The sequence below is a fragment of the Anopheles gambiae genome, chromosome 3, assembly GCF_943734735.2.
Source record: "Anopheles gambiae chromosome 3, idAnoGambNW_F1_1, whole genome shotgun sequence".
Taxonomy (NCBI): Eukaryota; Metazoa; Arthropoda; class Insecta; order Diptera; family Culicidae; genus Anopheles; species Anopheles gambiae.
The window spans coordinates 47310906-47327982 of NC_064602.1; the positions used below are offsets into that span (position 1 = coordinate 47310906).

At 43.5% G+C, this 17077-nt stretch overlaps 2 protein-coding genes across 15 annotated transcripts in view; one reads left to right on the top strand and one right to left on the bottom strand.

The window, feature by feature from the left end:
- Positions 1 to 6912: 6912 nt before the first annotated feature.
- LOC1279453 (rab GDP dissociation inhibitor alpha) lies at positions 6913 to 10718 on the bottom strand. Its single transcript, XM_319173.5, has 3 exons — positions 9900 to 10718; positions 8098 to 8573; positions 6913 to 8005 (listed from the first exon to the last, which is right to left on the bottom strand). The coding sequence occupies exons 1-3, from the start codon at positions 10291 to 10293 to the stop codon at positions 7544 to 7546; spliced, it is 1332 nt and encodes a 443-aa protein (XP_319173.1). The 5' UTR covers positions 10294 to 10718; the 3' UTR covers positions 6913 to 7543.
- Positions 10719 to 12873: 2155 nt separating this feature from the next.
- Positions 12874 to 17077, top strand: part of LOC1279454 (phospholipid-transporting ATPase VD) — a 35509-nt gene continuing 31305 nt past the window's right edge. For 4 of the 14 annotated variants that reach the window (XM_061654720.1, XM_061654721.1, XM_061654729.1 and 1 more), the window contains exon 1: positions 12920 to 13120. The gene's annotated coding sequence lies outside the window, so the exon portion shown is untranslated. Of the gene's footprint in view, positions 13231 to 13277; positions 14030 to 17077 lie in introns of those variants that run through there. The other 10 variants (XM_061654722.1, XM_061654730.1, XM_061654732.1 and 7 more) reach the window with 9 other exon arrangements.

Below are 17077 nucleotides of genomic sequence, written 5' to 3' on the forward strand. Positions count from 1 at the left end.
TAATATCTGAAAATATATCTTGACCCTATAGGGTAATCGTACCTGTAGTGGTGGTGGTACCAATAGTGGTGGTATGGCTCAAAAATGTGCTCCATACGATAATTTAAGAGTAATTAAGTATATTTATGTCATTATGAAATCTGGTCTTTTAAATATGGTGGTGAAATCCCTTTTAAAAAGGTTAAAAAATTTAAGTGCCATCATAGTACCATTATAGGGACACGTAATAGGCATGTTCCAAAAGTGTTCATAGTTTTGAAAAGAATAGAAACAGGACACTGTAGATTTTTTCCGGGATATGGTTAACATTTCGTATTGTTTTCAGAAAAATAAGCAACAGAAATGAGTTTCCTTTAAGTAATCTACCAAAAAGGCCAAAATTCGCATATCCAACTGAGTCTACCATCGCTATACAGTCAATATTTTCATCACTCAAATTTATATATTTTTTACGGTCAAATTATGTAAAAAAATCAATATTATGAATGTGATTCTTGCTATTTATATGAAAACAACTTCAAAACTAAGTTCTATATATATTATACAGAGTTTTTGAGATATCTTTGTTTACCAACACTATAGTAACACAATACTACGACTTTAGGAAGCATACCACCATTTATAATTGTACCACGAAGTCGTCACAAAAAAATGCTTTTTTTTGTTAAATTTGATGGTAAATTTTTCACTTCCTGACACTTTAAATCTATTCTATCTATCTATTCTTTAAATCTATCTAAGCACTTCTGTACCCCAACACAATGCTCTACTATCGATACATTTACCTAACCGGTACTGAAATTGTATATATACCGGTATAATGGCTCTAAAACCGTACCGGCCTTGGATTTGATCGTGAACCCACACCAGAACTTACACTGAACCCATAACGGTCCTGAAATTGATCCTGATCCCATGCAGATCCTGCAACATATACCTTCCGGTTCTGGAAGTGAACTACATACTGATCCTTTAATTGATTAAGATTCCATATCAGTCATGGAACAGATCCTGATTCCGGGCCCTGATGCTGCTTCCTTTTATATTTCGAGACCTGAATAGTACCTGAATCTGACTCACTAATGGAACCATCCAGTCCAGTTTTCCTATTTTTATTTCTTGTTGGATTGAGGGGTTCCGCGGTACTATCGTCAACTCGGTCGTCTTAACAACATGCTCATCCGTGGGACCCATCCATGGAACATGGGCCATCGCCCTAAGCAAGGAATGGCTATCCGGCTAAATGGTAATAAGTATCAAAAGCCTGTATAGGCCGGCATGACCCGTTACTCCTTAAAGAAGGTTATTTGTTTCAGTTACTTTTTTGTGTGAATGTTCTCGCTACGTTTTCATGCATCCGGATTTACAGTGGCGGCCACCTAAAGTATGCCACCTATATTTTGACGTTGAGGCTTGCTGGACAGTTCTTTGGGCCACTTTTTGAAAAACTTAACTTACACGTCGTTGAAGACATTCTTTATGCTTAGACCAAAAATTAAGCCCATATATAGCAAAATCTCGAAAGACCACGGAAAAACGTTCAATTATTAAATACTGCCTGTAACATGTATCATTCTTCTCCATACCTCTCAAATCACTAAATACATAATACAGAGGTCGAGTCATCCAGAACATTTGATCAAAAAGCGTGGGAAAGTTTTGACAGCTGGATGAAAAAGCTTCAATAGTTTCATCGCAGCATGCATTGAGGTTTTAGTTGTTGTGCATGCAGTGGTCAGAATGCATTTTCGATAATTTTAACGACGTTTGTTCATTATCTTGTTCTTGAAAAAGTTGACGAATATCAAAAATAGATAGAATAATAGTGTAATTATCAATTACAACAAGATCAGTGCCCGAAATTACGACGAAATCATGAGCAGTTCAAGAGGACCGAATCTAAGAGGATAGATTTCTGATTGTGGTCGTTTTTAAGTGATGAATTACTGCAAAAACTACTCCATGCCCCGTTCACGAGAAAGAAATGTATAGTTACACTAAGTTTTGCACAAAATGCACAATTAGCCCTGAAAAGTGTTTGGTTGTTTGGAATAGTTTGGAACGCTTTTTCATCTAACTGTCAAAACCAAGCTTTCAAAATGGTGGACCAAAATCGAGCTATGCATCGACCTCTGTATTATATAGACTTTGATGTAAACTAAGCAAAAAAACATCCAAGATACCGCTGGAAAGTAACGCTGATCAGCCTTTACTAGAATTTTATAATAGAGATTTGGTGTTACCCCGGTGGCTCTAACCAATGGCAACTAGATTGCAACTAAAATTTTGCCATACGCAATCCACCACAAGGTGAAGCCTGGAAGGATTGCTTTGATATGATGGTATGATCTACATATTGCTATTTTTCATTTCAATGGCTGGTATTATTGAATCCGTTCGTAGCGGCGGCGTACGTCCCGACACTCATTTTCTTAACGTACTAGATGGTTGCTACAGTAATTCAACGCGGCGTTGTAGGACTGGGCTCAAGAAATGTGTTGCCATCCCTAGAATTTCATGTGAGCGCCGTACGTTCCCGCAACGAACGGATTCAATAATACCAGCCAATATTGGAATTTTTATGTTTGTAAGTTTTTCTACTTTATTACACGTATTAACAACATATAAAATAAATAGTAAAACACGATACAGAATACACTTTAAAATGATACCAGTACGGTGGCCGCGCACCAGCCGCACCGAGCGCCCCTGCCGAGAGCTCCTGCTCGTTCGGCTCGCAAACACACTGGCTGGTATTATTGAATCCGTTCGTAGCGGGAACGTACGGCCCTCACATGAAATTCTAGGGATGGCAACGCATTTCTTGAGCCCGCTCCTACAACGCCACGGTGAATAACTGTAGCAATCATCTAGTACGTTAGGAAAATGAGTGTCGGGACGTACGCCGCCGCTACGAACGGATTCAATAATACCAGCCACTCTAACTGTGCGCTCGGCACACACTAAGGATGGTATTATTGAATCCGTTCGTAGCGGGAACGTACGGCGCTCACATGAAATTCTAGGGATGACAACACATTTCTTGAACACGGTCCTACAACGCCGCGGTAAATAACTGTAGCAACCATCTAGTACGTTAGGAAAATGAGTGTCGGGACGTACGCCGCCGCTACGTACGGATTCAATAATACCAGCCTAAGGCTGGTATTATTGAATCCGTTCGTAGCGGGAACGTACGGCGCTCACATGAAATTCTAGGGATGGCAACACATCTCATCAGCCCGGCCCTACAACGCCGCGGTGAATAACTGTAGCAACCATCTAGTACGTTAGGAAAATGAGTGTCGGGACGTACGCCGCCGCTACGAACGGATTCAATAATACCAGCCTAAGCCTTGCGCTGCTTAGTGTGTGCGACAGTGTGCGTGACACACTGTCGTCCCCCTGGACGTTGACCGGTGGCAGCGCAACTGCCACGGCAAGTCCAGGGGTCGGCACGGCTGCCCACAACAGGAATCATGCACAGCTAATCCAGTAGTACAGTCCGAACTCATTGGTTGATCTTCGATTCCCTGCCAACTATTGAATACGTGCTTGGCACGTTTTTGCATATAAAAAATTCTTTAATTTATCTCGGCAAGCCATGAGATTTTTGTGAATTTTTCAAAAACCGGGTTTTCTAGGCATTTTGTTGGCAAATTTTACAGTCATTTTGATGTGAGCTACAAACAATGTAGGTACTGGAGAAATTAGACTGCCTGACTGCTATAGGGTACGGCTCCGACTGCTTCACAAATTATTATTTTTCTCTCAAGTTATTTGATTATTTACAGTAAAAGTAGTGATATTTGATACAATAAATGTCTTTTTTTTGTGTCGACATACGCTTTGTAGTGTTTTGATCAGGTTTTAAATGATTATTCAGCAAAATCAAAAGTGTGTTCTTGTTCCACGTTTCGGCAAGAGCCCACAGCATTGATCTGTCAAAGATCAACATTCACCGTGTACCTATTTTCGGCAGTATTTAAAGTGAATTATTACTAGTTTTTCGTGATTTTAAAATTCCTAGCGGGCTAGAATGAATTCTGCAACCATAGAATCTTTCAGAAAAAACACACTTTCATTGTTTTAGTGCTCTGGCTCTCTTAATAATGAAACCTGTCGAACTATTGGCTGACAGCAAATCTGCCGAAACATGTTGAACTCTGCACATGTTGTTTGATATTTTGAAAAATATTCAAGGAAATAATGTGATACTTCGTATATGAATGACAAATGAGAATATCTCTATTAAAAAAATATGTGTAGAGACTATTTTCAACGCGTTTTTGCGTAATTACACGTTTTTAGTTATCCTGCCGAAAACAGGTACAATGCCGAATACTGGTACAGTTCTTCTTCTTCTTCTTTGGCTCAACAAACGATGTCGGTCAAGGCCTGCCTGTACCCACTTGTGGGCTTGGCTTTCAGTGACTAATTGATTCCCCCCCCCCCCCATAGCAGGATAGTCAGTCCTACGTATGGCGGCGCGGTCTATTTGGGGATTGCACCCATGACGGGCATGTTGTTAAGTCGTACGAGTTGACGACTGTACTACGAGACCGGCTATGGTGCATGACGACTGGTACAGTTACCCTAGCTAAAATGCGTTCAACTATTGAATTCTGACTACTTACTTACTTATCCGGCGCTACAACCGCTTGGTCTTCCTCAGGAGTATCCAAAACCGTTCACGGTCTCGTACCTTCGTCTGCCAATCCGTTATCCCGGCCTAAATGGCGTATTGTAAACGTAGTAACCCTGTGGAAATAAAGTAGTCGTGGAGCGATCGGTTCATTGTAGTTTTTAGTTAGTCGCAAATCATCTGTTGAAGAAAACGGTCATATAAAAACATGTTAAATCAAACTTCTACAGTGCGCACAGTAGCACTTTACCCAAAACTAATTGATAGGCTGCACGACAGTAAGATCGCCGTACATCTCGTATAGCTGGTCGTTATAACGGTTCGTCCATATGTCCTTCCACACATCCGGGAACAGAAATCCTTCTGAGCACCTTCCTCTCGAATGCTCTCAGAGGCGTATGTGAGTACCGGTATATAAGTGCGATATAGTTCCAGCTTCGTCCGTCGCGACAGGTTCTTCGAGGTGAACTGCTGTCTCAGGCTGTAGAATGACCGGTTCTGCATTCTATTGTCGTTTCTGTTTTTTAGCCTGAGATTTTGTATTTGCTATTGGTAGGGTCTAATGTTACTACCATCAGTTTGGTCCTTGCCTAGTTTGTCTGCAATCCGAGGTTCTCTGCCGCCTGCCTGGTCGCTTGGTAGGCTTCTGCTACATAGGAGAGCCGCAGACCAATGATATCTATATCATTAGCGTATGCCTGAATCTGGGTTGACTTATAGAAGATGATTCCCGAAGTCTCCACCCACGAGTTCCGGATGGGACCAGTATTCGTTTAACAAATTCAACAAATGTATCATGTTGTTGTTGGAATAGTTTAGAGAGGCTTTGGCTCCAACGGAGTTCTTTCGCCTCTGAATGTATCATGCATGTATTCCACATTATGCAAAGGGATTGGTAGGAAATCAAAGAAACACACAAAGTAAGTAGATATTGTACCTTTTATTAATCGATATTCTATTCTCACGTTTGCAAAACCATAATTTGTAATTATAATTACTGATAGCACAACACGCCGGCACCTGAAAATATGAAAAAAATAATAATTTGACAATTTTTACATTCTTAGTTTCTATCGTAGGAAGAGATGTAGTGTAAAGTATAAGCTTCAAAGGAATGTTTCATTACCCTTGTTAAAAAAAATCTATTCAGCTTGATGCGACAGGCAATTCGGACCAAAGAACAAAACTTCGTTTTGAAAGCAAAAATCTTCGGAAGGCTTAACGGAGTGAAACAACCAATGCGAACATCTTTTCCTCGCATCAACAACCTGGACTTTACCAAAGCGAAAGAAGTTATATAATCTGTGGTACATCGTTTATTTCGATATCGCCATTTATGCCACGCCATGCAAGTTACAAGCGGACACTAGGGTTCAGCATCCTTTCACTATTGCAGAGTGATGTTACATGTTTAGCTCTCGGAATTATTGCAGATACACTCATGATGCGTGCGTGCTACGCAGTTCTTTTAATTTTGTTTCTTTTTAGTGTTTGTGAATTTGCAGTTTAAATGGCGTGGTGGAGGAATGCTCGTGAAACGCTTTCTAATGCCATTTTGTTAAGCCTTCCCTTTTTTTTGACAGTAGGGCACAGCACGCGCAGATATTGAATTGGTAGTTTAACTCTTTTGATGATGTTGACGTTCACATGTTGATTTCTAATAACACATACGGTTCACTACTCGTTGTTACATACATTTTCATCGTAATTAGCTTTAGCAACAGTTAGTATTTCCATTCTTCTCAAATCGATCATCAACATAATAAAAAACGCTTTCAGTTTCGCAAAACTGCATGCATCGCCTTTTTTTGTTTCTCTTTCTCTCTTTTGTTTTTGTTCATTGACTCTTAAGCAACTATACCTTTTGACTTTGACCGATTCAAGGTTATCACCAGAAAGGCCTGGTCGAACCGTGTTGTCCAGGGACAGGCGTTGTACAAAAGTATTTATTTGCATTAGCCATCCCGTTGGTTAAAGGGACGACTGACTGCTTACAGCATTCATGCATACCGAAACGTACGTACATCAGCGACTCGATCTTGTGCAAACCGAGACAGGTCCACCCTTGCTTAGCAAAGTAGCAGATAGATGAACTAAAGGAATTAAAGGTTTCTTCTCACAGGAAAATAATCTCTGGCGCGTTAGCAGAGCCGTACCAATTCGATGTGAACAACATTTCTTTCATTCTTGCTTAACGCTTCCCCTCAGGCCAGAGAAGCAGACGATGGCGGAGCAGATTTAGAATCGGGATTGGAACATTTCGCACGTTTTAGTTTTCTTAGTATTTTTTGGCTGGTTTTTGTTATTGATTATTCATCATTCACAATAAGAGATAATGTATAATAGAGTAATGCTTACGCCTCCGAACAACTACGATCGAACGCATTTATCCACGATATCGATGTGCCTATTCACGTCTTCTGCGCTAGTCCTTCGCAAGAAGATGATACCGACTCTGTTTCATTGCGATTCCTTTGATATCCCAAATGCGCATATAGATCTTTTGTTTTTCAACTGTCGGGAAGTTGGATGAAGGAAGGTGAAACACATTTAGAATCGTTTGAGGAGCGCAAACGAATTAAAGTTATTGTAGATTTCACATCACGCATCTGCTTTACACTCAGCACGGAAGCTATTGCTCACTTTCCGGCCGCTGTACGTTCGGCGTTTTACTGATGATGGTTCGAAGCACAATTTAACAAATAAAGATTACAAAAAGCCCTACTTGGAATAATGATTGATAAATGATAGGGTAGATGATGATATCTATTGGCCTTCGGCCCGCATCATCCATTTTCACTTCAGAACGCAACAGAAGCGCTTTTCTTTCCGCTCAGACTATGGTTGTATGCTTTCTGACCATGCTTCCTCCTCCTTCCTGACCTGGCTGCAACCTGTTTACTGCTCCTCGTCACCAAGTTCCTGCTTGATTTTGGAAAAGTCAAAGTCCTCCCCGGTGCCGCGCTTGAAAATGTCCAGCACGTCCAGACAGGTCGTCTCGAAGTGCGTAGTTGCATCGTACGACTGCGAGATGAACACCTGTGACTGCAGACCGTCATCGGTCGGTTCGTAGTAGTCCGTGATGGACAAGAACTTTTGTGCGATCGGGCCGAGCAGATCGAGACCGGGCTTAATCTCCGCCTCGGGATTGCCGGTTTCCACCGTGGTGGACACCATGGCAATGAACCAACCCTTGGCCGAAACCTGATGTGTCGAGCTGATGAGTGATACGTAAATATCCGATTTGCGGTCGACCTGCATCTGTGGAATGATGATCTGAGTCGAAAGGGCATCCTTCGTGTTCGGGATCGGGTGATCCAGCAAACAAATGCAGCGAATAACCTTTCCCGTGATGCGTACCTGTTGTTGGAATGGCAAGCGGAAGGAAATGTGTGAGTGTGAAATTAAACCCCCAGCAACACCACCACCATCGTTCGGCCAAACTTTCTTACCTTGTTCGGTACATAGGTGGGATCGCAGTAGACCTGTTTGCATTTGGCCACCTCTTCACCAGAACGTACGCCGACCACCTTGCCGCTAGCGTCGTACACGATCTCGTCGATCGGCTTGTCCAGCATGTACGTACCGCCGTATATGGCCGACAGCCGGGCAAAGCCCTGGGGCAGCTCACCCAAACCGTACATCGGATACAGATACGGCGACTTGCCGTAACGAGCCAGCGAGTCCGAATACAGCTTGATGCGATTGATCGTTTTGATAGCCGGCTCGGTCAGATACGAATCGTCGCGATACAGGGCCAGGGCGTGACCGGTGAAATCTTGGGTGCTCTTCTCCAGTCCGAACTTTTCGTACAAGGCTTGCATGTCCTTGGTGGATGGATCAAAGTCCTTCCAAGTTTTCGGATCGTCAGCGACAAAGTCCTGCACGTAGATCAGGAAGTTGCGGAAGCGGCGTTTTTCAAACAGCCCTGTAAAGAGTCAATTGCAAATTACTGTTAAGTCGGTTTTCCATAACATTTAATGAAAACTAGGTATCGTTAATAGCAAAAGGAACATCTTTTTCCCCTTACGACCCAGTTTGTGTATTGCTGTTAGACCTCCAGGCCCACATGTAGTTAATCTTACAAAAGATGACAAAAACATAGGTTGAAACAGTGTTCAATCAAATCATGCATTGATTGCAGCTCCTTCATGTAGGAGCGAATGCAGCAAAGTCATGGATAAGAAGCCGCCAGTAGTAGTGATAATTTACTAAAAAAATACCGTTTTAATAATGACGAATTTCATCTATGGTTCATGTGTCTCATGTTCAATATCGAAAGATAAGTATCGTACGATTGAAAACGCTGACGAGTCATAACACACTTCATCCGCGTGTGAACGTTCAAATGAGTAATTTATACTGCACGTTTTCGCAAGCAAGGCTTCATTTCAAGCTTCGGTAGATTTTTTTAAAACTATTTTATGCAATGATTTTGATTCGTCGCGGTCAATACGCGAGAAGATATGTTTTCTCCATATCTACAAAACGATGGCAATGCATGCATATTTCGCCTAAGCAAGATATGCCCTATGCCCTCAACATCATCATCATCGTCACCACATAAATACACACATACAATCATACCGATAAAGGAAGAAAGAAAGAGATAGAGCGTGTATGTGTGAACGAGAGCGCAAATATGCTTCCCGGGTGGGTTCTAGCAGGAAAAATTCGAGCCCATCTAGCAACGTGTCATTTTCCGTCAATTCGTTTTGGTTCGCTTTTCGTACTCTTCGACCTACGTTTCCGCAACCCCTGGCCCCACAACACATTACGTGTTTTCATGTGTTTTCTTTCGCGCATTGCTCTTCTTTCCTTCGCCGACTGGCTGGTGGAGTGTTGCGACTGGTGCGCCCCATTACTGTGCAATTGGAAAATGGACAATATAATTCAGAAAGAGCTAACCAAGCAGGCTAGAGAGAGCTTTACTTAAAGAGATAGCGATGGAGCGAGAGAAAGAAACAAAGAAAGAGAGAGACAACGCGAAAGCGAGATAAGACCACCCCTACACGACGGAATGGGACGGAAGGCTACGTGCAATCAACATGAGCGAGTGCGTGCGTGTATGGGAGTACGCCGCAGCCACGAACGTACGAATGAACCGAGCGAAGAGAGATTTTGGATGCAGGAAAAAGAAAAAGAACCAACGGTTGGAAAGTGCCGAAATTTTTGCTGGAGCCCCCGTATTTGGACGAACAAAGGGGGCTCAGCTTCTCGAACTTTTCGCAACGCATCTCAAAATATTACGTACCCATCAGATCGGATGCCAGCGCCTCCTTTTGGTCGACCGGAACTTTGGAGATTTTGCCACCTTTGTAGACGTAGCTTCCCTCCACCGACTTGAACTCCAAGTAACGGGTCACACCCGTGTGTATCAGGAGCTTCACCAGCAGCCCGTTGGCCATCAGGAATTTCGGAATCAGGTCGACGTTCCAGTCCCGACCGCGGCCATACTTTCCTTCCGGCAGATCCACGGCGAACCGCGAGAACAGATCCTCGAGGGGCGTAATCGAAGCCGATTCGCCACCGTAATACTTATTGCGGTCGATGTGCAACACTTTCTTGCCCGAAACCGACAGCATTCCGCTGAGGATGCACTCCTTCAGGCCGGTTCCAAGCACGATCGCGTCGTATTCCTCATCCATGATGACGGTGCGTTACACGATGGCCTTTTGCTGGACTAGTAATTTAACTGCTCGCACGGGAAGGGAGTCTACTGCACAACGCGCACACGATATCGACGCAATGACGGGGAGGTGTCGATGAGTTTTCGAGAGTTGCTGGAAATTTCTCAACCACCGATCGGTTTTCGCTACAATTGCACGCTGCTAACCACACCACTGCACGTGTAAGCCTGCCGACTTGAACCTGCACCAAACCGCACAATATTTCCTACAATGCACACTGCCCAATTCGGTGAGAAACTCGGCTGTCCACCGCACAGGAAAATAGAGGCTGCAAAAATCGACCACTACGCTACTGTAGAAAAAACATGAGATGAAAAAATGATGATGATGAAGTCACGAACAAACGAGCCGGCACGGATTATCCAGTTTCTTGCTTTGACATTGCACTGTGTGTGCCCATCTGGACATGTATTTTTAATTGAATGAATCGTTTTTGCACAGAACCGAACAACGATCAAATGCTATAAATTACGCCATTGTCGTTCAACTTGTAAGTCTTTTTTACTAAATTGCGCAGAAAATAAATTACAATATGTTTCAATGTGATTAAAAGCTATTTGTTGAAGCTGAGATCAAGCTGCTTATAGGTTCCTACCACAGAGCGTTTCTACATACACCGAGTCTGCAGCTGAGAGATGGCTGTGAGAGAATTGACAACCGGTTTCTCACGCCGGTGTGTGTAGAATCCGGAAAGCGCCGAGATGAGACTTTTTAAAATTATGTTGTTGTAGACGGCAAAAATGAAAACTATAATTGATCGTTCGCCATAAACTGCCAATTCATTTTTTTCTCAGCTCCATCGTTCTTTGCATGCCGAGGAGAATTCTCTCGCCGAAAAAGCTGTAAGTCGCTGTCAGAGCATGCTGTCAGTTATTTTCTTAGCTGCTTTCTCGGTGTATGTAGAAGCTTTTGACAGGAACTGTAATCTTTTGACAGGAAGTTTACGCTCTCCCATAAATATCAAGCGTAAACTTTTTGAGTTTACACTTTGTGTTACGCCCGTATAAAACTGATTTGAGGCTGTTTAACGAAAAATCGTTCTCATATCGTACTTTGTGCCTGATAAAGAGATAGACGGTACTTTGCGGAATTATGGCGCTTTTTAACAAGCATTCGGTACTCTTTGGAACCTTGCGGCTGATCCCAAGTGCCACAAATCCACTATACGACCACTAAACGGCTTCTAAACGACTCAAGCTCTCTACCTAAACGGAATATAGAAAGACTTCGTTTAGCAGACGGCAAACGACTCATGCATTCTAAAAATAGCAAAAAAGCTGCTGGCGCTATCTGCTGGTGGGATACCCCAACCAGTTGAGCTTCATCGCTTGGAGGAGAGCTTTCTCATTTCCTCTGTACTGTTTCGCATGAAGTTATGCATCGCTAGAACTAGAACGGCGATACGATTGTTTAAATACTAAACTCCAACGGAAACAATCACCAGCACTGAAGCAAGTGAGATTTGAGTAATGGTCGTTGGTGTTGATACCCACGTATCTGACCACATGACCATTCATATAGATTTTTGCTCAGAAAGTTATAAGGCTATATAGGTCATGATAAGATGAAACTTGTCGAAACACATTGCAAGAAAAGGATAGCAATATAATGATGAGTTGTAATACTCCGTTTATTGATCAAACCAATGAAACTGTGTGGAGCTTTCATTTTTTTTATGGATATTCAATTTTCCAGTCGTTTAAGCTTAATCTGTGGCGCTTGGGAAGCAGCGATCTTTAGCATGCTAAAATTGGCTGCTTAAGCAATTTTGGCTATTTGGACCAGTGAAGCAAAAAAGTGGCCAGTGGATCGGATGGGTATCCCCATTTGGGGTTTGGGTAGAGAGCTTGAGTCGTTTAGAACCCATTTAGTGGTCGTTTAGTGAATTTGTGGCACTTGGGATAGCAAATAAATCTGTAAGATTAAATAAAATTATATGGTTGCGAGTTTCAGAGTGTTTATAAGAGACTTTAAGGTCAACATTAAGAAAAAATAATTGTTTCAATCTAATGATCCAAAGTCAATGTGAATATTGAAGTCACCTTTGGGCCCATAAAGCAAAGTGCTGAAGCAAAGTGGGTTTATTATACAGGTGGGCTTATCCCGAACAAAATGACAGCCGTACTGTAGAAAAATGAAAACGAAATGACAGGAGGGGATTCGATCATTTGTTGATGTATGCGTGTGAATTCCAATGGCTATTTTGGATGATGTGTCGTAGTGTGGGTGAAAAACTACGGCTGCGCTCTGGCACCAATCGAACACGACAACCGACTCGAACAAACCCATATAATCATATGGAGGTGCACTGTCAGACACAAACAAACAAACAAGACAAACATGTCAAATCCCATACATTTTTCATGTTCGATGTCGTGTTCGATTGGTGCTAGAGCGCCGGGTACGTATCACAATCGAATCCCCTCCTGTCATTCGTTCGTCCAATATGGCCTTCCCGCCAAACCTATAAGCCCACCTAGTCCCTATACCCACTTTGGTGCTGAAGCGACAATTCAATCTGTCAAAATCGCCCGGTTCTTGGTCATCGACTGTCAAATCGACCGCAATGGCAGCACCTTGCTGGCCTATATTGAGTGTGTGCATTTGACGATGTCGCTGGTATTCATCGGATGGTGGAAGTTTAAGTTTGTCGTGCGCTGAGGAACTGTGTTAGTTTTCAAGTTTTCCATACTTCCTGCTGTGTTACCGTGTCTGTTATCGTATTTGTTTTACCCATCTTACGTTGCTCGTGCTCGAGTTACAGTTTAAGTTCCGGAAACGAAAAGTAAGCTAAACGCAAATGCCTTTGCTGCCGTCGTTCACGGGTGCAGTGGCCGTTTTAACCGTTATGTCTGCGGGCCAATGCTAGCCCAGCAAACCGTAGTGACGAAGAAAGTAAGCCATTCTGTGGATCAGCTCTCACGGCTATTTTAATTACTCGCCCCAGCCCCAGAACAGGTGCTTTGTTTACAACGATCGGTGTGTAAAAGTGCAAATTTAGTTCGGTGATCATGGCGAAAAGTGGCTTCTTGCATATGGCAAAAGTCCTTGTGGTTTTACGCTGAGGTAAAGGTGGCAAACGAAAGGCAAAGCAGTCGTGGAATCGTTCACCCACTTCAGTGCAAAAAAAAAATCGCTAGAAGCATAAGAGAAAAAAATCCGTGTGTTTCTTTGTACGTGTTTGTGTGAGTCGCTGTAAGTGTGTGTGTGTGTGTTCGTGTATGTGTGTGTGCGGCCTTTGGCTTTCCTACGTCTGCTGTGTGATTCACGCACATGGGCTGGATGCTGAACGGTTCGATGGTCTCTAGCTCGCTCCATCAGCCGTCCACGTTGCTGCGGGCGTCTCTGTCGTTTTCTTCCTTTTGGTTATCCACGATTTCTCCGGCTGTTCATCTCTTCGGCGCGATGTGATGGTATTGGATGCTTCCTCCGATGCTCCGAAACCGTACGGGGAGAATAAAGGCAGCCAACACACATACCAAACACTGCTACATTCAAGCATCTAAGCGTAGGAGCGGAGTTGGCTGGAGATTGTGAAACGGTATAGAACAATAACAGATCGCCACGACCGCAACTATTCAGCTAGAAGCGAGACCACATCACGGAACGGCAGTGTTATTACTCTGTGGTTTGTAAACTTGTTGCTGGACTTTTCCGTCCAAGCACTACTGCAATACTTTCCTTACTATGTCCAGTAAGCTCAAGTTGCCTTCGTATATCGCTTATAACTTTTCTAAATATATTGATGAGATTGTCGGAGGGTATCGTATTACATTCCAAAAGTCATGTAACTCAACCCAAAAATCCCTTTTTCCCTTGCCGGAGCTGCGATTGCATTATTATGTAGGTCTGGCTTCGACTATTGAGGTGAGCTGGTTTTTATCAGATAACCGTTATCTTACCCAGCAATACACTCGAGATTGCTTCCCAAACAGAGAGCATCATACGGATTGCCGCTCTTGCAAGTGTCTGCAAGTAGGTTTGTTCTGTCCGGCCAAGCCAAGGTGCCATATAGCTCGCAGTTTGTGAGCTTCAATTGCTTCTAGGTGTAATACTCTCGTACGTGCAATAAGATATTTGCTCTTCTTTATTGCAGCACCAGAAGCGAATAATTCCATTTTTGCTACAATTATGTTCCGATAGGAAGCAATCTTTAACGGGACAAATCACATTTTATCCACATAAAAATGGAGCAAAGCTCTTGTTTCTTTTCCTATCTGACACGACAAATGCTATTGAACGCTTGTCACTTGCTTTATGAAGTATTGTTCCATGTGCGAATATTTCTGTACTAAAAGTGCCCTTCAAGATCAGCTGATAGAATACTTCTCGGATTGGGCGCTTAATTTTGGGTACATACAAACTGTAATTAATTTCCCCTTGACTGTCCTCGGCAGCCTAAACCCCCTTGCGGCGCACATTTATCGCCTCCATTGGCAGTTATGAACGGGGACCAAGTTTCCTGACCTTTCGGTTAACGTGCATGCTACAACGATCATGCTACTATGATCGCGCTGCCGTGTGTCGTTGCTTGGATGCCGATTGTTTCGCTCCCGCCTGCTTTGTAAAATGGTTGTGTTAAATGGCAAGAACAACTGTACGGGTTTTTGCGGAGTCTGTTTCACGATATCGTGTTTCGTTTCTCTTTGGTTGTGTGCTACCAGCATGGCCTTAGCAACGCGAGCGAATGCGTTTCCAAAGGGGGTGGCAAGAAGGTGTCTGTATGTGTGTGTGTGTGTGTGTTCTATCTTTGAACATTCTTGTGTGCACCGCCCAAGACGCGACAGCTGTTCTCATTTAATGTTTATTTGCAGTTATCATTCTCGCTCCCGGCATTAGTCAAGAAAGGCTATTCCGGTTTCAGTATGAACTTTGGCGCCCCGTCAAGCGGCCAGTCTAGCCAAGGCAAACAATTCTGCACGCTTCTGAGTTCCAATACTGTTTCCAGCTTGTAGGCAAACTTATTTATTTTTCTAATCTATCACTAAAAGTCCCAGTATGTAAATGTAGATCGTGCTTAAGATCGTATCGCAGTAGAACTTACCAGTTCTACTAGCAGGAAACTATAAAGAACCGAGCATTAATTTATTTTTTTCTACCCACGTACTTGAGCCAGCAGCAATCGTATCAGGCCGGCTCGGAAACACTAAGCAAGCATTCGCGGTGTGGTGTGCCATTTTTGCCTCACCCGAGGACCCAAGGTGGACAACTTTCTGTGTGCTGTGAATAATATTCCGTGCAAAACTGGGCAACTTTTGAACCCCTTGTGCCTAGGGGTGGCAAGTTCCGACAAAAACGCGAACCGGACCTTTTCAAGGCTTGACCAGCAGCATTTGGACACAGCCACTTCTCGCTGTCCATGTGTAGTGTCCGTTTTTTTGCTATACCCTTTTGCTCCGTGTTTGTGCAAATGCACTGCTACATGTGATCATTGATAGCAGCATACTCGTGGAACTGATTTATCAATGCGATCCATTAATGTAATAGAACAACTCCTTGACTTGACTGCCGCGACTCCAAGTGGTCGCCTTTTGATCGCAATCATCCTCATCTGGTACAGAATTGGTATGGCACATCTGCCTGCATATGGTTTAAAGCAACCGTGCTGTGATTTGCCATTCGGCCGGAATGCGCTTCAACAAATCAGCGGAATCGTCCGGGGGCACGCACATGTACACTCTGGCACGAATGGTTGAGTCAAGGCAAATCAATTGGATGCACTTTGAAAACGCTTGATTTTCAATTAGTACGTTATCGCCTGTTACCCTCTACCCTCGGTCTGCTGTGTACAAAAGGAAGCGGAAGAGGGAAAACAGCATACACACGCCTCTTGAAGAGATTGCAATTCGATACCAGTGATTGCAACTCTTTTGATTGATTTTACACCACTCCCCTCCGCACCTTCTTGACGGTGTCGTTATCGCTGTTTGTTTCCGACCAGTCGAATGAGCTTGTGTGCGTGTGTGTGTGTGTGTGTGTGTGTGTGTGTGTGTGTGTGTGTGTGTGTGTGTGTGTGTGTGTGTGTGTGTGTGTGTGTGTGTGTGTGTGTGTGTGTGTGTGTGTGTGTGTGTGTGTGTGTGTGTGTGTGTGTGTGTGTGTGTGTGTGTGTGTGTGTGTGTGTGTGTGTGTGTGTGTGTGTGTGTGTGTGTGTGTGTGTGTGTGTGTGTGTGTGTGTGTGTGTGTGTGTGTGTGTGTGTGTGTGTGTGTGTGTGTGTGTGTGTGTGTGTGTGTGTGTGTGTGTGTGTGTGTGTGTGTGTGTGTGTGTGTGTGTGTGTGTGTGTGTGTGTGTGTGTGTGTGGTCTTTGTGCATGTGTATGTGCGCTTTTCTTTGCCCCTTGCAAGATGCTGCTCATGATGGGAAGCATAGGTGTGTTGTGTAGATGTGTGGTGTATGTGTCGGATATGATGACGACGGTTTTTCCGCTGAAGGAAGCCAATTTCCATTGAAAGTTCAGATGCATGTTTTCGGTTTCACAGCCACTACAGGAGGATGGTGGTTGGCTGGGTGGTAGCATTTCTTGTTTGCTACCGATGATCATCTTTCAACACACCTACCAACCCTCCCCGCCCGGGACGAATAGAAAGGGGTATTTGTTATAACATCCGATGCCTGTGCGTAAGAAAGCGCCTCCGTCTAATGTTTGATTGGCTATCTTTTTCTCTTTTTCTTTGCTAATCTATTTTACATAGCGTTAGTCTTAGCCCCCGCCGGCCGACTTGCGAGTGTGAAAGGAAAATTAAT

What these genes read in the sequence shown, in the direction of transcription:
- LOC1279453 (XM_319173.5), bottom strand. Translation starts at nt 10,293, where the DNA reads ATGGATGAGGAATACGACGCGATCGTGCTTGGAACCGGCCTGAAGGAG. An exon ending in GCTGGCATCCGATCTGATGG is followed by an intron (nt 8,574 to 9,899) that starts GTACGTAATATT and finishes GACTCTTTACAG; the next exon opens with GGCTGTTTGAAAAACGCCGC. An exon ending in CCACCTATGTACCGAACAAG is followed by an intron (nt 8,006 to 8,097) that starts GTAAGAAAGTTT and finishes TTCCAACAACAG; the next exon opens with GTACGCATCACGGGAAAGGT.